The sequence below is a fragment of the Bolinopsis microptera genome, chromosome 3, assembly GCF_026151205.1.
Source record: "Bolinopsis microptera isolate Bmic1 chromosome 3, MBARI_Bmic_1.0, whole genome shotgun sequence".
Lineage (NCBI taxonomy): Eukaryota > Metazoa > Ctenophora > Tentaculata > Lobata > Bolinopsidae > Bolinopsis > Bolinopsis microptera.
Window position 1 is genome coordinate 10,719,590 of NC_087074.1, and position 25,698 is coordinate 10,745,287.

General features: G+C 34.9%; 1 protein-coding gene across 1 annotated transcript; it reads left to right on the forward strand.

Moving 5' to 3' along the window:
* The first annotated feature begins 1,581 nt into the window (after nt 1-1,581).
* Nucleotides 1,582-25,698, forward strand: LOC134812136 (proton-coupled folate transporter-like). Its single transcript, XM_063819353.1, has 12 exons — nt 1,582-1,724; nt 1,874-2,082; nt 4,438-4,537; nt 8,056-8,153; nt 8,555-8,628; nt 20,631-20,724; nt 22,198-22,381; nt 22,596-22,751; nt 23,403-23,491; nt 23,708-23,859; nt 24,053-25,287; nt 25,624-25,698. The coding sequence occupies exons 1-7, from the start codon at nt 1,585-1,587 to the stop codon at nt 22,320-22,322; spliced, it is 840 nt and encodes a 279-aa protein (XP_063675423.1). The 5' UTR covers nt 1,582-1,584; the 3' UTR covers nt 22,323-22,381; nt 22,596-22,751; nt 23,403-23,491; nt 23,708-23,859; nt 24,053-25,287; nt 25,624-25,698.

Genomic DNA, 25,698 nt, shown 5'->3' on the forward strand with positions numbered 1-25,698 from the left:
ACCAATATTATTAAAATAAAAATTGTCGACTTCAAAGCGGCTGGCGTGGTGACAAAGTGATAATTTAAACTCCAGAATGCATGTATATTCCCATTAAATGTAAAGTGTAAAATGGCCAAAGAAATATGTAATATCTATATTATTGAATAAGAAATAAACTATTATATCTCACTCATCTATCTCACAAATTTTACCAGTCCTGATAAAATAACGTTTATTAGGATTTTCCTTGACCTTCTTCTTCAAATCTAGAACCAGCTGTTTATGTACTGCACGCTCCTCCGGCGATGTAGTTACATTTAAACGTAACGTTGAATAATTCCTTCCCTGATCAATACAAATTTTGCCCAAGATACATTACTATAAAATATGTTATAAAGTAATAGTATTACATGACATATTAAGTCTTAACGCAGTAACAAACCATAACGCACTTTAACGAACCAACTATGCCTTTATAACTATTGGTCGCTCAGGATCACGGAGCACATGGCTGCCCATCATTCAGAATAAATTTAATTCAGTTTTATTATGATTGTTTAGTGTTGTTGGTTACCTACTTTGTGTTTATTTCATTTAAAGTTGCAAATTAACATATTGCAACAAACATTTCTCGCTGAAAATTGTGTTAGTATCCAGGTTTGATCAGTTAAGGTGACGATTGACTCGATCTAGGTCATGAGTAGAACCGAAGGGTTAAAATATATATAATGTTGCTGGTTGCTTGTATTAACTGTAAAACATCAATTTTGAGGAATAGGGAAGTGTTTGTAGGTTCTTCTTAGTTATATCGATTTCTCGTGACATTTTAGGTTAGGAACAGACATCAAAATTAGTTAAGGCAAGAAATGGCACTTTTATAGGTTCAAATATTTGATAATAGCTGCTGGAGACAAACAAGAAGGAAAAAACCGGATCAAAATCTGACCTTGCGTTCCTGAGATATCGCGATATCACTTTTTATGAAAATTATGGACTTAGAATTTAGAGTTTACATTTGCTGACCGAAATAACAAAAAATCTTGCAGTTTAATAAAATATTAACCTCAATGTTATTAACCTCAATGTTATATAGTTATTTTTCTGAAAACCAGTTAACCTCATTTATAAAAAAAAGTTAAGCAGCTACAAATATGTGAATGGCAGCAATGTTGTAGTCATCAACAAATCAATCCATTTAGTGAATAATATTTTTGTCGAATTTGTTGACCCCTTACCTTAATAACAAGGTTGACTTCTCGGTTATTTTCAAGCTTTGTTCAGAAAATAAATCTAAACTTCCAAAGGGGTACAAGGAGGGCCAGGGTACTGGGTAGCAGGAGTTACAAGTGTTACAAGGAGGGCCAGGGTACTGGGTAGCAGGAGTTACAAGCGTTACAAGTGTTCGAAAATACAAAATGTGCATCACCTCTGTCTTGTGCAGAACAGAACTTACCCTTAAAAGTAAACAAATGTGCCTCATCTCCCCACGAGAATCCGCATCTATAAATAATTGTATTAGTTTATATTATTATCTCTCAATAATTTTCCATGACAATATTCTACAACTACTTAAACAAGACACAATTCTCCCTTAGGGCTATCATGATTTACTCTCCTCGCTACCTGGTTGAACCAGTGATGCTATTCTTCATGTACACTTACATCATGCAGCTCATATTCTATTCCGGTATCTTCCAAGCTGACGTTTGGTATGAACAAACCAAAAACCAGTCCCTTGTCAGGTTTAACACTGTTTTTTGCATTGTAAAGTTTTCACTTTTCATCGCTAATATTCTTTACTTTACTTTACTTTTATTTTCGTTCTGTATATTGTGTATATTGTATGTATTGTGCTGCTAATTACCACTGCTAATTACCACTGCCCATTCAGACACTGTCTTTACCACAAATCAGAAGATATCTGTCAGAACCTATCAGAGAATGGCACGCAAGAGTTCAGTACCTTCAACATGTACATTAGCATAGAGTCCAGCCTGGTGGGGATAGTAGTGAACCTACTAGTGGGGTACATTGCAGACAGGGTTGCCAGGACTACTATCCTCAGAGTCACCGTCTTCACCTCTATATTCAGCTCTGCAGGTAAGGGGATATTATGTTTTTAGTAGTTATACAATTATGTATTGTGTACTATTATTTATTTACTCTGATAATGTAACACAATATTAACCTTAATATTCAGCTCTGCGGGTAAGGGGATATGTTTTAAATAAGTGTGTATTTAGTGTGTACTTATACTCTAATAATGCAACAATGTTTACCTCTGCATCTGTATTCAGCTTAATATTCAGGGGCCGTGGAGACTACTGACAGTTATCTAGTTTATGGAACGGTATTTAGTTTATAGAATGGTATCTAGTTTATGGAATGGTATCTAGTTTATAGAACGGTATCTAGTTTATAGAATGGTATCTAGTTTATGGAATGGTATCTAGTTTATGGAATGGTATCTAGATTATAGAATGGTATCTAGATTATAGAATGGTAATTAGTTTATAGAATGGTATCTAGATTATAGAATGGTATCTTGTTTATAGAATGGTATCTAGTTTATAGAATGGTATCTAGTTTATAGAATGGTATCTAGTTTATGAAATGGTATCTAGATTATAGAATGGTAATTAGTTTATAGAATGGTATCTAAATTATAGAATGGTATCTTGTTTATGGAATGGTATCTAGTTTATAGAATGGTATCTAGTTTATAGAATGGTATCTAGTTTATAGAATGGTATCTAGTTTATAGAATGGTATCTAGTTTATAGAATGGTATCTTGTTTATAGAATGGTATCTAGTTTATAGAATGGTATCTTGTTTATAGAATGGTATCTAGTTTATCTAGTTTATAGAATGGTATCTAGGTTATAGAATGGTATCTAGATTATAGAATGGTAATTAGTTTATAGAATGGTATCTAGATTATAGAATGGTATCTAGTTTATAGAATGGTATCTAGTTTATAGAATGGTATCTAGTTTATAGAATGGTATCTAGTTTATGAAATGGTATCTAGATTATAGAATGGTAATTAGTTTATAGAATGATATCTAAATTATAGAATGGTATCTTGTTTATGGAATGGTATCTAGTTTATAGAATGGTATCTAGTTTATAGAATGGTATCTAGTTTATAGAATGGTATCTAGTTTATAGAATGGTATCTTGTTTATAGAATGGTATCTTGTTTATAGAATGGTATCTAGTTTATAGAATGGTATCTTGTTTATAGAATGGTATCTAGTTTATAGAATGGTATCTTGTTTATAGAATGGTATCTAGTTTATAGAATGGTATCTTGTTTATAGAATGGTAATTAGTTTATAGAATGGTAATTAGTTTATAGAATGGTATCTAGTTTATAGAATGGTATCTTGTTTATGGAATGGTATCTAGTTTATAGAATGGTATCTTGTTTATGGAATGGTATCTAGTTTATAGAATGGTATCTTGTTTATGGAATGGTATCTAGTTTATAGAATGGTATCTAGTTTATAGAATGGTATCTAGTTTATAGAATGGTATCTAGTTTATAGAATGGTATCTAGTTTATAGAATGGTATCTAGTTTATAGAATGGTATCTTGTTTATAGAATGGTATCTAGTTTATAGAATGGTATCTTGTTTATAGAATGGTATCTAGTTTATAGAATGGTATCTTGTTTATAGAATGGTATCTAGTTTATAGAATGGTATCTAGTTTATAGAATGGTATCTAGTTTATAGAATGGTATCTAGTTTATAGAATGGTATCTAGTTTATAGAATGGTATCTAGTTTATGGAATGGTATCTTGTTTATAGAATGGTATCTAGTTTATCTAGTTTATGGAATGGTATCTTGTTTATAGAATGGTATCTAGTTTATCTAGTTTATGGAATGGTATCTTGTTTATAGAATGGTATCTAGTTTATCTAGTTTATGGAATGGTATCTTGTTTATAGAATGGTATCTAGTTTATCTAGTTTATGGAATGCAGATGCCTGGTGCACTCTTTAAACCCTCCTTGATTTGGTGTGATATTGTAGATGTAATAATAATACATTGTACATCCTTTAAGTCACACTGTACACCAATAGTAATTGTACTAAACACGGGTGGGTCTGTGTTGTTTAAAGTACACCGGAAGAGTGTTTTTGTGTACATTTGAGGAAGTAAATTAGTCGTAGTCATTATATGTTTGATCTAACTGAAAACCGAGTGGTATTTAAAAAGTTAGGGACGACAATAATGACATAGAGTTGATAATAATATATAATGGCTATTTAGTTGTGACCAAATATATTGGCGACAGTGTATTTCCGGACCTGATGTCCCTTAAATTAAATAATTACTAGTTTTATGTGTAAACAAGTACAAGTACAAAAAGTATGTACTTATAATACGTTTAATATATTGTACTAATAGGATTACACAATATTGACTACAGTTTCATTACAGTTCTGCTGGTGAACTCCTTGGTAATGCAGATGCCGAAATATATTTACTACATAGCAGTCTTCATAGCTTACTTTGGTGGAGGATTTGGGGCTTTTATGGGGTAAGAGACGAGAGTAATCTTCTTATTAATGTTTAGATAAATGTTTATAATCATATTTAATTAGACTAACTTTTAAATTCAGTTCTGTAATTTAAACAAATTAGTTTGATCAATGACAACTCTTAGTAGTGTCCATCTGCAACCTCATGACAAGTTACAAAAGGTACTTAATTACACACACACAGCACTGTACATAACACCACTGTAATGGTACAGTACGCGTCTTTTAGTTACCACAAAGCGTGTGTGTGTGTGTGTGTGTACGTGTTAGTTTTCTCTTACAATAATTCAAATTCCTTACCTTGAACATGATATCAGTTTTATCTTACAGTTCCTGATATCTGTAGAAATAGTAATAATATAATCCTGTTTGCAAGGCTTCACATCACACGGTCACAAAGAAACGGTTGCAATTTGAGAAGATAATAATCATAAAATTTGTTCCAAGTTAGGGTTAAAAAGACTGTGGAGATTTTCTAGTGATAATTTGGCCATCACCACAGCATCTGTAGATACAGTTCGGTGGGAATTTTTTTCCCTGCTCTTGCCGAAGGCAAAAAGATCGTAGGGAATAAGTAATCGGGTTTGGATATATGAGGTGGCCCGACGGTCCTACGTTGACGACAAAAGTCTGCTCCTTCGCAATATAGACCACTCCCCTATAATTATGAGTATAGGAAGCGTCTGTTATGCTGCGCGCAACGCTCGGCATGTGTTAGTTAATTGCAGTATCCAACGCGAATTTCAATTGTCAAACGATGCCGTTCAAATTAAATTAGCCCAAAGTTTGTGCGCGGCGTACTAAATATTCGATTATCCTGCACGCGCGCAATGACAAATTACGATGAAAATATTGCAACTTTTTAACAACAAAATAATCCAATATCTAATTTTTATTAATCGATAAAATTATCTTTTCGTTTAGTTGCAAATGTTAACGGTTTAAGCAGGGAAAATTAATCGTGCGTGGTGTAACCGCGGCGAAATTCTTGTTTTATATAGTTCATTCTTATAAAGTTCATTCTTATGAAGTTATAGTTCATTCTTATGAAGCAACTCAAGTATAACTCACTTATTTATCCGTAGTTGATGAATTTAAATATGTCGCATCTTGCAAGCATATTAAGATATTACAATCTGTAATGAGAATTCAAGCGTACAGTAATCAAGTTTTAAATTCACAATACTTGATACTGCAAAAAGTTTAACTGTCCAATAATTCATTATAGTCTGATGTCACTTTATCAAGATCCTTTATATCAGTGTTACAGAGCAGGCATGCTTGACGCTCACTTATACTGCTTAGATTTGAGAATCGTTCATTGGACATTAAAGATAGTGAAAAACCAGTTTTGGCAGATAGTAACTTTATCACAACTATTCCAAAAATGTCAAAATCCACCATAATTTTTTCACCTTCTTAGTTACACGGTCACTAAGGATTAGTGGTTACCTTGGTTACCCTGGTTACCTTGGTTACCTCATGATATAAAAGAGTAAAAGTTACCTCTCACACCATTCTCATGATTTCTATTTTCAGGATAGAAATATTATCTCTCACACCATTCTCATGATTTCTATTTTCAGGACAGCAATGTTACCTCTCACACCATTCTCATGATTTCTATTTTCAGGACAGCAATGTTACCTCTCACACCATTCTCATGATTTCTATTTTCAGGACAGCAATGTTACCTCTCACACCATTCTCATGATTTCTATTTTCAGGACAGCAATGTTACCTCTCAGACCATTCTCATGATTTCTATTTTCAGGACAGCAATGTTAGCTCTCACACCATTCTCATGATTTCTATTTTCAGGACAGCAATGTTACCTCTCACACCATTCTCATGATTTCTATTTTTAGGATGTAGCAATGTTACCTCTCACACCATTCTCATGATTTCTATTTTCAGGACAGCAATGTTACCTCTCACACCATTCTCATGATTTCTATTTTCAGGACAGCAATGTTACCTCTCACACCATTCTCATGATTTATATTTTCAGGACAGCAATGTTACCTCTCACACCATTCTCATGATTTCTATTTTCAGGACAGCAATGTTATCTCTCACACCATTCTCACGATTTCTATTTTCAGGACAGAAATATTACCTCTCACACCATTCTCATGATTTATATTTTCAGGACAGCAATGTTACCTCTCACACCATTCTCATGATTTCTATTTTCAGGACAGCAATGTTACCTCTCACACCATTCTCATGTTTTCTATTTTCAGGACAGAAATATTACCTCTCACACCATTCTCATGATTTCTATTTTCAGGACAGCAATGTTACCTCTCACACCATTCTCATGATTTCTATTTTCAGGACAGCAATGTTACCACTCACACCATTCTCATGATTTCTATTTTCAGGACAGCAATGTTACCTCTCACACCATTCTCATGATTTCTATTTTCAGGACAGCAATGTTACCTCTCACACCATTCTCATGATTTCTATTTTCAGGACAGCAATGTTACCTCTCACACCATTCTCATGTTTTCTATTTTCAGGACAGAAATATTACCTCTCACACCATTCTCATGATTTCTATTTTCAGGACAGCAATGTTACCTCTCACACCATTCTCATGATTTATATTTTCAGGACAGCAATGTTACCTCTCACACCATTCTCATGATTTCTATTTTCAGGACAGCAATGTTACCTCTCACACCATTCTCATGTTTTCTATTTTCAGGACAGAAATATTACCTCTCACACCATTCTCATGATTTCTATTTTCAGGACAGCAATGTTACCTCTCACACCATTCTCATGATTTCTATTTTCAGGACAGCAATGTTACCACTCACACCATTCTCATGATTTCTATTTTCAGGACAGCAATGTTACCTCTCACACCATTTTCATGATTTCTATTTTCAGGACAGCAATGTTACCTCTCAGACCATTCTCATGATTTCTATTTTCAGGACAGCAATGTTACCTCTCACACCATTCTCATGATTTCTATTTTCAGGATGTAGCAATGTTACCTCTCACACCATTCTCATGATTTCTATTTTCAGGACAGCAATGTTACCTCTCACACCATTCTCATGATTTCTATTTTCAGGACAGCAATGTTACCTCTCACACCATTCTCATGATTTCTATTTTCAGGACAGCAATGTTACCTCTCACACCATTTTCATGATTTCTATTTTCAGGACAGCAATGTTATCTCTCACACCATTCTCACGATTTCTATTTTCAGGACAGAAATATTACCTCTCACACCATTCTCATGATTTCTATTTTCAGGACAGCAATGTTACCTCTCACACCATTCTCATGATTAATATTTTCAGGTCAGCAATGTTACCTCTCACAGCATTCTCATGATTTATATTTTCAGGACAGCAATGTTACCTCTCACACCATTCTCATGTTTTCTATTTTCAGGACAGCAATGTTACCTCTCACACCATTCTCATGATTTCTATTTTCAGGACAGCAATGTCACCTCTCACACCATTCTCATGTTTTCTATTTTCAGGACAGCAATGGCGTACATCTCGGATATTGCGGATAAGAACAGCAGGACATCTCGGATTGCAATAGCAGATGGCATGTTGCAACTTGGGGCCATGTTTGGTGAGTTGAGCCACTAAACTCATTGCCTTGATAAGACGTTAGTTCCTTATATCGGGAATGTAAGGACATGTCATATCTAGCAAACTATTTATAAGTACTAAGTAGGTCAATTAAAAACATCGGAGATACTACGTTATGTAAAGGGCATGTACATTGAGAGATTAAATTTGTTAGATACCTATAGTACAAGGTCAATCTCATACTGATTGTGAGAATGCACTTTAAAAATTAATGCGGCATTGTTAACTGTGAGGAATAGTTGCTTTATGACAGTAAATTACTTTATCTCAATCTGATATGAGTGGAAGTTACCAATGAAACACCATACATGCCATGTTATTATATATAATAAAGCTGTACTTTATCAGTAATAAGTATTGAAAGATAACCTCTTATTGTAGGTACGTTTGTAAGCGGTCTGTTGATGTCCCATGCTACCTGGTACAGCACACCACTACTTTGCGTTTCTGTTAACGTGAGCTTTATTCATTATTTCCTCTTTTATTTTAGATCCCTGCCGAACCTACCTAAAGTAACCTAAAGTAACCTAAAGTAACCTAAAGTATCCTAAAGTAACCTAAAGTAAGTAAGTAATTATTATGTATAATTGATGTAGAGGCTTAGATATTTGGTTTTCATAAATTATTGATGTAAAGACGTCAGACAAGTCGTTAAAATTGGTACGTGGTTTTTGATAATTCCAATTAGTTCCCCCTGTTCGTCAACTTTTAAATCGAGAAGGAGCTAGGAAATTACTTAGAAATTGGATCAGGTGATTGAGTAATTTGATAGGGAACATGGTGGAGAGTGTATAATCTTACTGCCTACTGGTGTTAGGGTAATTCATAAACTAGCTCTATCATGTTTACTCGACTAACCTCTTAAACATTTAAAACATTTTGATTTATCATAGCACCGAACATCTGGTCACTTGTGAACAATCAAGGACGCTAAACTTTGCAGTCCCGAGTTTCATTTTACACGCGACATTTGTTACGGAACACGCGAAGTATTGTTATCTTTTTAATGTTCAAACCAAGCAACAGGGCTTACTTAGCACGCACGCGTTTTTAGCGCGCATTGCTGATTTATTTCTGGTCTGGCCATACGTTTACGTACCTTTTTGGGTGACACTCTATATTTTCGTCCCTTACATCATTCACTGCTTACATCAATTTTATCTTTCCACTTTGTGCTTATGCTCCCACAATTCACACCTCCATCACTGGCCACCTCGGTTCTCACACCATGTATATATATTTCTCCTAAGGTTAAAGGTACCGTTGTCTGACGGTCGCGCTAAATCACTCTACAGTCGATTTTTTATTTTCATCTCTTTTAGTTTCGCATTGGATAAAGCACATGTTATATCCGCGCGTTACGTGTGATCATATTTAATCCTGATTTCCCAATTACGTTTCTACTACATGCAGCTTTATACTTTGGATTTCAAACTTCGAGTTTTCGTCAACAGTCAATAATTATCCATGATTCATCTGCATCAGTGCCACTTGTGTTATACCTTATAGAATTAGAATTAGAATTAGAATTAGAAATTAGAATTAGAAATTAGAATTAGAAATTAGAATTAGAAATTAGAATTAGAAATTAGAATTAGAAATTAGAATTAGAAATTAGAAAGATCATTACAAAATTACATGTGCTGAGATTTTAATATAAAGCAAAACTAAGTATCATTAAACTAGTTTAGGTTAAGCCTGATGGTTTGAGTCCTATTTAAACATATTTTTGATATCGTGTCCATTAGTCAATGATCAATCAGATGTTATATGTTATAACATTACGAACTTATTATATCCAGTATCCACGTTTGCGCTAATTGTGTGATCCTAGAGTTGCAAATTTTACATTCGTTTTAATGGTGTTTCTTTTATATACGAAGAGCATCTATTGTTGTTCCTTAAGCCGGCTGAACCAGCTATTGTAAACGTTTACGGTCTAAAATGCTGCTCACTTTAGAATCACTAAGCTTCTTATTTGAATCCTTAATTTCTGACATCATAATTCCTAAATCTAGGCTGCAAAAATGATAGGTTATCGGATTGTGACCTGAGCAGTGAGCAGCCGAAACTGACATTATTGTTATATTTATAATATAATTATATTGTGTAGTTTATAGAGTATAAATTTATTGTATAACTTGATTTTATTTCTATAGAAGTGTTTCGACCAGTTAATTTAGTAAACTAACATAATACAGTACGTCTGCAGTTCCGACTGTAATTCGAAATATTCTGTAGGAATCCATATATTTGTTGGTCAATATATTAATATGATGTTTGGTTCATTTGAACTTTGCCTTCTAGAATCTTATAGTGTGAATATTATATTATAGATATTTACAGCGAATATTTTAATTATCAGGTTCAGCAGCATTATGTAAAATATGGGAAAAGTTGATCAATAACCGCCGAATATTAGGTACGCGTACTTATACATGTGTTCAGCTGTGATTCAATAATATAATTAAACAACAAGTTAACTTAAGAGTTGCAATTTGATTGATGTCAGATATACAATATCATGCGATAGATTATTACAAAACTTCGAAGGCTTTTAACTTGAATAATAATATCATTTTTAAAGCAAGGTTTTTAATTGAAGGCAAGCATATCGGTTTTTACTGATGTAAGAGGATTTTCGTTCTTAGTTTCTATGATATTGTACTGTACATATTTTTACCTCCTTCACCCTCCTAGCTGCATCAAGACTGATTCTTCATCCACACGCCCTCAATTATTGTCACCACCTGGCACTTTATCATATATATAAATCACGTCTTCGCCCCATCATCCCCAATTAAAGACGATTACATATGCATATTGTATAATTCTGCTAAATAAAACATGTCGTATTACTTATACAATGTGTAAACCAACTCCCGGTCCTAGGTTATCAATTTATCTCAAATTTTGCTACTTTTCAAAAGTTCAAAGAATCTTTTAATAAGCTTGAACCTCCCATAATATCTCTGGACAGTATAATGTATGTGTCCGCTGAACGAATTTCTCTCTCAATTCTCTCTCAAATTTTATATGTGGTCACTGTTCACTCTTTATTAACAAAAAGTTTCTACTATCAGCTAATTTAATTTAATTACTATTTGTTTTAGTTGACTATGAAAACCTTCCCCATGGGGAAGGTTTTCATAGACAACAGTTTGGCTATGGAATAATTGAAATCACCAAATAAAATTAGCCCACGTTAAGATTCACCGTAAATAAGTACAAAAAATGCACATTCCTACACAGTGCACACTATAACTGTTGCCAGATAAAACATTCAATGACTTGCTTTAATTACAATCTATGTTGTATAATATAGATGGCTAATGACTACATGTTTCCATGGTAAAATGATCATGTTTCCATGGTAACATCCACTCTATATTTACGAAAAATTCCTATTATCAGCTAATTTATTTATAGTTTAAACTTTAATAGTTGGTGACTAAGTTGGATCCTCCACTCTGTGTTTCAAAACATATTAGCTGTCGACGTTTCGGCAACACGCCTTTGTCGTAGACAGGACGTTACAATAACTTACATAGCTCAATAAAGGTAATAGATTTGTTTGAACTAATAACAAAAACTATCAAACTATATGATCGACCCACTCATAAGAGCTAAGAAAGATGACCAATATCAGCTAATGTAATGTAATCACAACTTGCTTTAATTACAATTCATACATGATGTGCAATGTATAATATAGATAGCTTATGACCACATATGTTTCCATGTATAATCAGTAGTCAATGACTAGACAGGGTTATTGAAAATTACATAATAGAATAAAATGGCGTCTGGACTTGGGACCAGCTCATACATAGTACATTTCATTAATGCCCTCTGAAAACCATTCTGCTAGCTAAAAAATGATATTGTTAGGTAAAACGTACTGAAAATTAAAATTAAGATTAAAAATTTAAAACAAAAAGAATGACACGTCATGCTCAGAGTCGGATTTGTGGTTAAGTTTTGTAGTTGGAAAGTGTTTTTAATGTAGAGTGGGATCAGCTCTGAGGATTTATAATTCGCATCATTTAGTCGTTTCAGAACCTAGAAATAGTGCTCAAAGCTGGTTTTGTGGTTAAGTTTTGTAGTTGGAAAGTGTTTTTAATGACGTGTTTTATAACTCCCGGCATGACTCCCTTAAGAACACTTTCCGCTGTTAATACAAAATAGCATTTACGATAGTTGTTATACCAATCTGCCTTAATAAATTCGTTCATGAATTCATACACTGTAGACTGTATAAGTGCAGTACATTTGATTAGCAATTTACTGAGCATGCGACTTAATTGTGCCATGATGTTGATAGTTGCCAAATTTCGGGAGTTGGACTTTCCGTACCAAACTGTACCATGGTACAATATTTGACGAAAGTCGATTATCTCGAGATCTAACTGATAGAATTTTTTAAAACTTTCCAGATATTTCCAGAGCTATAAGACGAATAATATATATAATCGTGCAAGTTTGGGCGAATTTCTATGTGCCAAACTAGATATATGACTTCAAACACGACAAAACTGTACCATAATATGGATTGGTCGAAAATCGAGTGTTTTAGTGAAAAACTTAGAATATATTTTCGATTTTCTCAAGATCTGACCAATAGATTTTCTTTAAACTTTTTGAACAGTTACATGGTTATATGGTGGATAATGTGTACGAGTTTGGGAGAAATTCTATGTGCCAAACTTGAGATATGACTTCAAACACAAGAAAATATCTCCAAATTGGCGGTTTCGGCGGGACACAGGAATATACCTTACAAGACATTTTTGTGGCGGACCAATTTGCGACGACCGAAATTTTGGCGGTCCGAAAATATGGCGAAATTGAACAAAAACCGTCACATATCGGACGTCACAGAAAATAAGGGTATTTTTCATCATTTTGTTTTCTGACACAAAGGAAATTCAAAATTTTCTAAAAATCGGTAAAATCATGTTGAAACAAAATGAAACTTATAAATCGATTTCTTCATCTTCCTCTAAGGGGTCCGGCTCGAATCTTTCAGTTTCACTTATTGAGTTTGGTATTAAATTGTTTATCTTGACTTAGTCTATAAGACGTTTATGTTAGCACATAAATGTAATTTATTGTAAATTTAAAACGTATAACTTGACATTAAATTCATCATGGAATATTGTGTTTATTTGTCCCACCATCATATCACTAACTTTTCAAGAACAAAATGAATCGATGAAGCCACAATTATTGGAATAAGCTAAAAATAATGCGACGGATTCTATTACGACGACCGAAATTTTGGCGGTCCGAAAATATGGCGAAATTTCGGGAAAACCGTCGCATTTCGTACGTTATAAAAATGTCTTGTAAGGTATTTCAAGATCTGACTGATCGATTTTCTTTAAACTTTCCAGATAGTTACATGGCTATAAGACGGATAATCCGTGCAAGTTTAGGCGAATTTCTCTGTGCCAAACTTGATATATGACTTCAAACACGACAAAACTGTACCATAATATGGATTGGTCGAAAATCGAGTGTTTTAGTGAATAACTTAGAATATATTTTCGATTTTCTCAAGATCTGACCAATAGATTTTCTTTAAACTTTCCAGATAGTTACATGGCTATATGACGGATAATGTGTACGAGTCTGGGAGAATTTCTATGTGCCAAACTTGAGATATGACTTCAAACACAAGAAAATATCTCCAAATTGGTGGTTTCTAACGGAACACAGGCATATATTTCGAGATCTAATTGATCGATTTTCTTTAAACTTTCCAGATAGTTCCATGGCTATAAGACGGATAATCCGTGCAAGTTTAGGCGAATTTCTCTGTGCCAAACTTGATATATGACTTCAAACACGACAAAACTGTACCATAATATGGATTGGTCGAAAATCGAGTGTTTTAGTGAATAACTTAGAATATAATATTATATATTTTCAATTTTCTCAAGATCTGACTAATAGATTTTCTTTAAACTTTCCAGATAGTTACATGGCTATAAGACGGATAATCCATGCGAGTTTGGGCGAATTTCTATGTGCCAAACTTGATATATGACTTCAAACACGACAAAACTGTACCATAATATGGATTGGTCGAAAATCGAGTGTTTTAGTGAATAACTTAGAATATATTTTCAATTTTCTCAAGATCTGACCGATAGATTTTCTTTAAACTTTTTAGATGGTTACATCACTATATGACGGATAATGTGTACGAGTTTGGGAGAAATTCTATGTGCCAAACTTGAGATATGACTTCAAACACAAGAAAATATCTCCAAATTGGCGGTTTCGGCGGAATTACACAGGAATATATTTCAAGATCTGACTGATAGATTTTCTTAAAACTGTCCAGATAATTACATGGCTATATGACGGATAATTTGTACGAGTTTGGGAGAATTTCTATGTGCCAAACTTGATATATTCCTGTGTTCCGCCGAAACCGCAAATTTGGAGATATTTTCTTGTGTTTGAAGTCATATCTCAAGTTTAGCACATAGAAATTCGCCCAAACTCGTACACATTATCCGTCTTATAGCCATGTAACTATCTGGAAAGTTTAAAGAAAATGTATCAGTCAGATCTTGAAATATATTCCTGTGTTCCGCCGAAACCGCCAATTTGGAGATATTTTCTTGTGTTTGAAGTCATATCTCAAGTTTGGCACATAGAATTTCTTCCAAACTCGTACACATTATCCGTCATATAGCCATGTAACCATCTAAAAAGTTTAAAGAAAATCTATTGGTCAGATCTTGAGAAAATTGAAAATATATTCTAAGTTAATCACTAAAACACTCGATTTTCGACCAATCCATATTATGGTACAGTTTTGTCGTGTTTGAAGTCATATATCAAGTTTGGCACATAGAAATTCGCCCGAACTCGCACGGATTATCCATGTTAGCCATGTAACTATCTGGAAAGTTTAAAGAAAATGTATCAGTTAGATCTTGAAATATATGCCTGTGTTCCGTTAGAAACCGCCAATTTGGAGATACTTTCTTGTGTTTAAAGTCATATCTCAAGTTTGGCACATAGAAATTCTCCCAAACTCGTACACATTATCCGTCATATAGCCATGTAATTATATGGAAAGTTTTAAGAAAATGTATCAGTCAGATCTTGAAATATATTCCTGTGTTCCGCCAAAACCGCCAATTTGGAGATATTTTCTTGTGTTTGAAGTCATAGGGTAAGGCACGTAATTTTGTCAGGGTACCTAATTTTGTCATTTTGCTCTGAAAAACTGCCTCGGCTCGGAATTTCAGCTTGAAAGAAAAGGTTTGTGTATAAAAAGAAAGCTTAGACTTTGCTGAAACTGCTCCTACAAAGTTTAAGTTTCTAGCTCTTTTGCATCTGTGTCAAAAATGAAGGCGAAACTGTTAACCCGAAAAATAAATAAGATCCTTAAAGTTTTCTTAAGGAATTTTCAAAATTTTGATTTATTGCTATTTCAAAAGTAATTGAGCTAGCTTCATGCCATTGCATATTTCAAATATCTTCTACAGCAGAAGTATACGTACAAATTTTCAAGTCTCTAGCGCAATTATTGTTCAAGTAACAGAGGGTGACAAAATTAGGTTCGATTTTGCCAAAAGTACCTAATTTTGTCAAAAAAATCGACCTTTCTCAAATTTCTTGTAAATCACAGATTGTGTTGAAAATGGCCTTATACAACTATTCTGAAGTTTTTTTGCCCATAGGATATGTATAAGGCACTTATAATAGCATTTAAACACTTATAATAATAGCATATTTTCGCCGAGAAATATACTGTAATTCTGGGTTTTAAAGAGCTATTGGTAAATATAGTTTCGTGAATCAGTAACCAATATTGATTCATGCTTCATAGAAAGTTTTCAAGATGCCAGTGGTTTCAGGGGCATTTGGGGGCTATTTTCCAAGATTAGATACCCAAAAAGTGTCATCTTTTCATCAAGCTACAAAACTATGAAAACATCATATCTTTGGGATTTTTGAGGTCAATGTTGGTAAAAAAGCGCTCGAATGATGCATCCAGGTAGTCTAAAATACCGAGAAACGGTTAATTTTTGCACAATCTTAAGTGACAAAATTAGGTTCGGGGTGACAAAATTAAGTAAAGTCACCTAATTTTGTCATTTTTTCAAAATAATTTTTTTGAACATCTTCAACACCAGCAATTTCGATCATTTTTGTGTTAGAACTTGCCTAGACTGTCTACTATAACATGGTGGAGGTTTCATCTAAATCGGAATTTCAGACGAGGTTAAAACCCATGGTTTATATCAGGCAGTCGGAAAATTGCCAAAAAATGACAAAATTATGTGCTTTACCCTATCTCAAGTTTGGCACATAGAAATTCTCCCAAACTCGTACACATTATTCGTCATATAGCCATGTAACCATCTAAAAAGTTTTTAAAGAAAATCTATCAGTCAGATCTTGAGAAAATCGAAAATATATTCTAAGTTATCCACTAAAAGACTCTATTTTCGACCAATCCATATTATGGTACAGTTTTGACGAAAGTCCTTCTGAATTTCGGTAACAAATTAGGACTTAATTTGAGTTTACTGCACGCGCGATGAATAATTTGTGTTTATAGAGATCTGCGGCGCGTTATCAGGTTAACCAATGAAATCACGGCGTTTTTGTCACGTGACAGTCGAGTGTAGAGTGATTAATTATCATCCGTTGTCTGACAATTATAAGCCGAACTGGAAATTTGCAAATATTTACAGTTCTTACCAAGACGAAATATCGAACGTTGCCACCTCACTTAATCCCTTCAAATTCACGTGAGACCCTTAAATATATCAAATCGATCATGGGCCACATGATTTGTAGAACTTCTGTTGTATGTTTATAACCTACCAGGACGAGCGCCGAGTTGGACTCGTCGACGGTAATATATGGAACAAGTATTTTACGAGTATCACCCGTTAAAACTTCTGACGCCGACCGCAGCTGATGAAGACTATTGAGCACTTCCCAGATTACCCATAAAACAGTGTAGGTGACAGAGATAAACATTTAGCATATCATGAAAAATTAACGATTATAACGAATTCAGAAATAATGGTCGCCATCTTTGTATGGGATGGAAGAAGGGCGCCAAGTTGAGCTCAAATGTAACATTTTGTAGTAGTCCGTGTGTGAGCGGAGAGAAGTTCAAGAATAGAACTTTATGGTGGATCATATTGTAGATTCACCGAAAGTGAAAGAAAACGGAGCTGAGTGTTAGATTTATTGATTCTTTAAAATCTAGACTTTCCACTTTTTCACACATTCTTTTTGTTATAAGGGTTACTGTCCTAGCGCGCATTGCTGATTTATTTCTATGTTTTTATATGTGCATATCTGAGATATGGTGCTGCATTAAAAGATTTCATCAATTCGATGACAATTCAAACTGCGAAGTTGCATGATTTTGAAATTCATGGTAAAATTTTTGAAAATGTATTCTAAACTCAATTAAAGCTAACATGGAATTAACCAAATGCTTAAATGCATACTACTAGTCCACTGTTCATTACTTAAACACTTAATAACAAATCTCAAGTTCGTCCTTCCCCTCTCGTAAGTCTGATGACAGCCACGTGCTCTCCTTGTTCTTGAAAGTCCGGGAAGATTTACCTCGTGTAACTTTAATCTCGTCAAACAGCCAAGCATCATCTTGAGCAGCAGTGATGAAGATACAGCCAGCTTTTCCAATGTTCTTTAGGTTGGGCAGGATGAAGGTGTCTGTTGCTCCGGCAATAAAGTCGTCTTTACCTTTATTGTCCAGGATCCCTGTGGTGGTGTTCCCCTTCCTGCTTTTAGTGCTGCTAATTGTCAGTCTAGCGTGGATGTTGTCCGTGCCGGCGTGATTCTCATTTTTAGTCGTGATCGCAAGAACGTAGGTTGCATCCCCCTGCTTGCAAAAGCTCATCTTATCCATTCCTTCACTTGTATCTGAGGGCAGATAGCTCCCGTCAGTGTTGTACACGTATGTCTTCTCCGAGCCAGCAGTCACTGTTATCACTGGTTATGTAGTCCACCATCCACGCGTCATCTGATTTAGCTTCGATTTCCACGCACTTCACTTTACCGATGTCAATGTCTGAATCGGCTGCAAAGTTGTCAGTTGCTCCCAACTGGAAATCATTCTTCGATGGGTCGTCTAGTACACCAAACACTACCTCGCCATTGGTTCCTTTTACCTTCGCTACAAAGCTACCGTCAGTGCCGTCGTACTTCCGAGATCCAGTAACGACATCCAGCTGGTAGTGGACAGAGAGAGCTTGTGCGGCCAGGAGACCCAGGAACAGGAGTTGAGAAAGTTGTAGCTTCATTCTCAGCTTGAACGATGTGAATAGATAAAAATATCAAATGATGGTAGCTTTAAGCTTTATAGACTGCTTTGAACGCGGCTCATTGAATGTTTGAAGTTTAAACAATGGGCTACCTCAATGGAGAATAAGAATTTTACTTCTGGTAAGATACCTCATTCGATGGTCAAATTTGTAATTCAATATCATAGTTTACTAAGTAACAAACGACTCTCTTCGCATAACAACGTAGTTGCTCACGTAAATATATATATTGAAGCGGACACCGGACAGTAACCTCAGTACCCAGATGGTGCTACACCGTTAGTCTAGATCTTCTTCTCGTCCGCACAGAACTCAAAACAGTTATTAGTAAATGACAACTCCGCTCCTCAGAAGTCCCCTGAGTGTTGAACGAACAGATGAAAAAGTTAACTTACTGCCAAAAGATTGGCCTGAAAATTTTCTGGTGTTAAATTTAGTCTAACATTTACAATTTACATACAGGGTGTGTTAAACAGATCAGATCATTTGACATTTTTCACTCATGACTCATTTAAAATTAAAGTTTCAACGATGTTTTTGACAAGGATAATCTCTAGACACTTTGGACTATAATTTCTATGAGTGTTTTTGGAACTATTTTAGAGCAAAAATAATTCGTTTAAGACATCATCGAGATTTACCGTAAAGCTGGACCTTAACGGGTGATACTCGTAAAATATTTGTTTCGACAGGACCGTCGACGAGTCCAACTCGGCGCGCGTCCTGGTAGGTTATAAACCTACAAAGCTGGACCAAGATAGCGCCGATTAATTATATATGCCCTTTTACTGTTTTAGTAGTTAATAGTAATTTAGATTTAAGAGTGCAGTAAACCTCTATTATACCGTGTTTATCTCTATAATGTGAACCCCCCTTCCCCTCCCCCCCCCCCCCCCCCCCAATACGACACTGTAACCACAATACACGTGCACTGCCACTAAACTAATGAGTATTGCTGAAAGCACAGTGTAAGGCCTACACGGACCGCCTCTAACTAGCTAATCCCTGTTTACATGCCGTGTAGCAGGGGACTAGAAAGAGCTAAACTAGTAAGCGGGGCATAGCCAATACGCTCGACGCTTGACAGATACTGGGGATTAGCGTCATCTTTCTTATACCAAGTTCTTTAGTTCTTTCTGTATCATTTATTTTTCGTTTCATCCGACAAGCCCGGCATAGGGGGTTTTACTGTACAGTGTACATGAAAAAAATAGTTATTAGTTGTTGGGCTGTTGGAGTTATCGAACGAAAAGCTTAAAGACTGTCACATGGAAAGGATGGTTTTAGTTTTACATCCCTCACGACACGGTGTTCAGTCTAGGTAAATTATAGATTGTAGGTTGATAATGTACTTTTATAACTTAATAAGAAACCATCCTGAATTTCTCAGATTCAAAAATAATTTTTGAAACATTTTTGAGTATTCCCGGTAAAAATGGTAAAATTCTCAGATTAAAAATTTCTCAAAAATACTCTTGACCTCCCCCCCCCCCCCCCCCCCCCCCCCCCCCTGAAAAATGAGAGTTCTAGCTTCTCATATGTCCGAGATATGAAGCATAACGAGTTTATTCATTTACATGTTTGGTGGTAAGGTACTAACTGCTAATAACTTTGCTCCTTTTTGAAAAATTACGGAATACTGCAAGGGACGGGATAGAAAGAAAGGGGCGGCATTTTTATCCGTCCCGCTCAATAAATGATCTCTGCACATGCACAGTTTTAATAATCCCAGGGAGTTGTATTTATTTCACTGAACATAATAAACCGCACAACGATAGTGTTAAACTCTAATTAGGACTTTAGGAGTGTGGAGGGTATACATACTGTTCGACACGTGCTTAGGTTCAACGCACCCTGAGGATTAATTCCGCGCACTACACAGACAGTTCTTGGACACGTACAAAAGTTCTGTCGAACTTCTGCACTCATAAGTCATAATTGGATACATTTTCAATTAATTCAGTTTCATCATTGAACAATCCGGTTATCTGCAGTCTAATATTGTACATTATATTTATAATTCAAAAGTTGGCGAGCAAGGAGGGCCTCGTAGATTATAAGCCCATTTTAACAAATATTCAGATTAAACTTTTTCAATAATTCGATTATATTCGCAGTTGTGCCTGGGTTTCTACGTGCTTTTTGTCATCAGAGATCCTCAACGAGCAAAGAAACCAAGAGCCGAAATCCGAATCCGTCAGTTTCAAGGAAGTAAGTTAATGCCAACTTTTCTCTTAGCATTTAGCAATTTAATATCGTCTTGCGAATGAAATGACATTCACAGACTCACCCCACGTGTACATATTTACAGGCTCGTGTTTTTTAAGATTGTCGCGCTATTCGAGATGATCATTCGAACGCCATCTTATGCTGCGAATCAAGTATTGATTGATTTGAACCAAGTGTTTACGTTTCGGGTTTCAGCTTAAATTGGTTAATTAGTTAATGAATCCATCAGCTAATTAGTTATAAACAGAGTTACTTTTTACTGTTCCCCGTCTTCTCATACTATCGATTTCATCCAAGTACGGAAAGGAGGTTCCAACATACTGCTCTACGGATACCTGTACCACCTCGACAGAAAGAGGGAACACCTCTGTAACAACTCCACTTTATAAGCCTTTGCAAGGGGTGAAGCGCCTTCTTATTGGATCACCTTACTGTATTAGTGTATTGCATGCTTCTGTAGTCTGCACCGTTATAGTAGTTCTATAAGCGCTACGAATTCGTTTAAATAGCGATGATTTTTTATGATTAAAAGTTTTAAATTAAGACTGGATCTGTAAACCATATCGGATACACTTATGCTATGAACTAATGTTCCGAACATAAGTATTACCGGCCTTCTTCTGGCCACAAATCCTTTGGAACAAGTTGATCTTCTATCAATTTTGAGATGGATCGATTAAATTATTCGACGCATGGTGGCAGCTTCATTCATTAAGCATTTAAGGACCATTTTAAACAAAAAATTTACTTGAAGGGGATGATCATTATACTAATACTGGAGGATCGAAATCATTAGGTGGTGAATCTGAAAGGATGTTAATTGGGAGACTACAGACTACAGAGGTCTCGAATAAATCATTAGGTACTGAATCTGAAAGGATGTTGATTGGGAGACTAGGGAGGTCTCGAATAAATCATTAGGTAGTGAATCTGAAAGGATGTTGATTGGGAGACTAGGGAGGTCTCGAATAAATCATTAGGTAGTGAATCTGAAAGGATGTTGATTGGGAGATTAGGGAGGTCTCGAATAAATCATTAGGTAGTGAATCCGAAAGGATGTTGATTGGGAGACTAGGGAGGTCTCGAATAAATCATTAGGTAGTGAATCTGAAAGGATGTTGATTGGGAGACTAGGGAGGTCTTGAATAAATCATTAGGTAGTGAATCTGAAAGGATGTTGATTGGGAGACTAGGGAGGTCTCGAATAAATCATTAGGTACTGAATCTGAAAGGATGTTGATTGGGAGACTAGGGAGGAATAAATGTGTATTGAATACCATCTTAGAATGAACACTCACTACGTTTAATGAATTTGATAAGGATTACCGCATTAATGTATTGTGTGCACAATCCTGTTAAATCATAATTAATAATAATAATAAAATGTTAAAATGAGGATATCGTAATCATCAGCCCCGTATCTCCATCTCCTTCATCTGACCGTTACTTTTACAGGCGTTTTCACAGATGGTAGACGTTTATACAGGACCATCCAGATATCGTGCCAGAATTTACATTCTCTCAGCTGCATATTTGCTCCACTTTACCGCATTCCTCTCTTATGCAGGATTCTTTGTTAACTACTTGTTGTTGCCTCCATTCAACTGGCCTGCCGACAAAATTGGTCTCATCTCCTCCAGTGAGTATGAAACAAGTTTTAATTGGATCACCTTCCAAAACTATAAGTATTCTGTGGAGTCCTCGGCGGAATTACAAAAAATATCTAAAATAAAATCTGTTGTTCAAAGAAAGTTATCATCTTCAACCATATCACAATTTATTCAAGTTTCAACAAATTAAATCTCGTGATATCGCCCTCAGGATCTGAAAGTCTATTCATTTCTTATTTTCAGTATCAAGTATAGCTAACTTCCTGATGGTGATACTAGTTCCCTTCATGAAGATGGCAAGAATACCTGAGACCCTGATCGCCTCTATCTCCTGTGGAATGTGTTGTTTGGGTTTTGGAGTGGTCACGATTGCTAGGAGCTTTACCCTCATGACTGTTGGTGGGTACTGTGCTCTTCTCTTTTAATCTATAATTATATTATCTTCGACTTAAGTATAGTTTTCGTATCTATGGATGCGGATTCTGGTGAGGAAGTGAGGCATATTTGTTTTACACGTGAGAGTGATTCTGCCCGGTTTTATTGGTCAATAGTGGAAGCTGATTGGTTAATTGCTGTCACGAGTAAAAAATATGCCTCACCTCCCCGCCAGAATTCACGACTAAAGATAATTTTATCGATGCTGATATTGTTGATAACTGAGTTAGTCTTAATTCTAAGCGCTGAGTCAAGTTAAAATTTAAATTTTGTCCGGTAAAAAACCATTTTTAACGGAATCATATCTTGTTTGGAGACATCTTTTTAAAATGGGTTTATATAACTTGGTAGGTAGCAGCAGCTATATTAATTGATAATATATAATACATATACATATTATATAATAAATATAGTGAGTAGTTAAAATTGAATTTATAATAAGGTGCATAATTCTTTTTTTCCATGATAGGTCAAGCATTGAATAGCTCGGATATATCGTTTTTTAGTATGTTTTTATTAACGAAGTGTGGTATAAATAATAGAAATTAGTTATCTATAGATTAATATATTAATTGATTAATTATGACATATCACGACAGATCATTGTATCTCCAGCGAACCTGTTGAAAGGGGGCAGTGGCGTAGCGCTGGCTTTGTACAGATCTCGACTATCTAAAGTTGTGAAACCGACCCAGTATGGTCAGGTTTGTAAAACTTGTCAATTAAACTTGTAAAACTTGTCAGAGTGCCATGTTTTGTAGTCTTTTATATACGAGAAAGAATGTGTTAGTTTTACGGTAATTAGGAATATGATTAGCTGACTAATTGGTAACTAATAACTAATTCGGAGGTACGTGGGAGAGATTCAAAATCTCATATTTTTCCTCAACAGAACATATTTTATCAAATTCTCATTTCAGTTGTTTATGTTGCTGAACTGTTTCGAGTCCCTGGCCACTCTGATATCATCAGTAGGATTATATCAAGTTTATTTGTATACCAGGAAGTGGTTCCCGGGATTTGCGTTTACCATTCTCGTCGTATTGGAGGCAGTTGCTCTTGTACTCACTCTGTAAGCTCATATTATTCTCCCACGGTTGCGTGCAGTGTCATCAGTTTCATTTCTCTGATTTTGTTTTTTAAGCACTCCCATTTAAAATCTCAAAATCAAAAACTGCCGATATCTCTTGGGTGTATTTCAAGGGTCCATCTCATTATCCACATATTTAATTAATACCTAATTAACACATAATTAACGTGTTCAGATGGGACGGTTGGTTAGCACGACTGCAGGGTGAGCCGGACCACATGGACCCCGAACTTCTTCAAGAAGACCAGCAGGAAGTAGACGATGATGAGTTACTCAGTCCTGATGATTATGTGAGCACTAGTGAGAATGGACAAGTTAATAATGGACTGGAAATTGAGGTGAACCCGGGACGTTCGATCAATTAAATTCTGTATTGATGTGGAACAAATAACTTAATGTCTAAAATAAAAGTGTCAGAGGATTGGGAATTGGGATTCCTGTCAGCCAAACATGATAATTAATATGTGGGTAACTGTTAAGTTTTAACTGAATTAAGTTGTCCAGGAATTGAATCCACCCCGCCTTTCTTGGAATATATTTTTAGGTGGCATGAGACTGTCGCCTTAATCTAAGACAACATATTTATATTCACTGAGTATATCTAGTCACGAGAAATTATTTCCCTAATTATCTTGAAACACCGGGATTGGTTCATCATATTTTTAGTTTCTTACAGATTGTCGTGAAGCGAATAAACGTCAGAATTAATCTTCCTTAAATGGCACGTTTTAAATGGTTTTGTATTGTTAACTAAAACGTTTATTTTGTTATGAGTGTTGACCTTTTCAGAAGATTTTGTTGGCGAATGTCCTTTGTCTATGTTTAATCAAGTTCAATGTAAATTTAATCTAAACTTCTACTATACACTAATTTTTAAATTCGATTTTATTGTAAACTGTTTTTAGATTGTTACGATTTAGTTTCCGTTGATATGCGAATGGCATCCAAGCGTTGGCGAAATTAATAGATAGGATCGGAGTCGGCTGTCAAATTGTTCGCTGAATAAACTAATTTCAGCTTGATTAGTTGATTAGTTGATTAGTTGATTAGTCGATTAGTTGATTAGTTGATTAGTTGATTAGTCGATTAGTTGATTAGTTGATTCCTGAAATTCAGAGGAAAACGAAATAGCTGCATTCTGTAAAACGTAATATCTCTATAAAGTTACTTTGTACTGGTCAAATACACGATTATAATACAAATTTGTATCACAATTATATATCATAATTATAGTCTACACTGTTGTATTAATCAATCAATGTAACGCGTTTGAAATAGAAAACAAATTATTGTTATCGTTAACATAACATGATACACCACATCAAAAACATTTTAAAAAATATTATATCATTGTTGTTGTTGATTGTATGATGTTTAAACTGTGATATAAATCACAATTGTTGTTAATTAGTAATTATATATATAATAACATTTATAAACAAAAGAGCACCTAAAGAGGCTCAGCAAAGTGCTGGCCTATTTACGCTTACGAAGACTCATTCGTTCAATATGTCTCAAAGTAAATAAACTCCTCCATCCTACTCTATCTCTTGCTAAGTTCACTAAGTTGGTAAAATCATCTTCATTTTTCAAATAAATTTGTCTCTTAAATAGGTCCTTTTTCACAATAATATCATACAAATTAGTCCTGTGTCTACCCACTCGTCCCTTTAGTGTTTGACATCCTAGTGTAGCAAATAACAGAGACTGGTAGGCAGGTGTGTCGTTGTCACTGCGTAGAATTAGTAATTACACTAAAGAAAATCACCTCACTTTCTGCGATTATTTGAATATAATTTAAAAATTTCCCAATGAACAACT

Bases quoted from the DNA above. Each gene is read 5' to 3' on its own strand.
- LOC134812136 (XM_063819353.1), top strand. From the start codon at position 1,585: ATGATTTACTCTCCTCGCTACCTGGTTGAACCAGTGATGCTATTCTTC. The intron at 2,083-4,437 runs GTAAGGGGATAT...GTTTCATTACAG, and splicing joins CTCTATATTCAGCTCTGCAG to TTCTGCTGGTGAACTCCTTG. The intron at 4,538-8,055 runs GTAAGAGACGAG...TTCTATTTTCAG, and splicing joins GGATTTGGGGCTTTTATGGG to GACAGCAATGGCGTACATCT.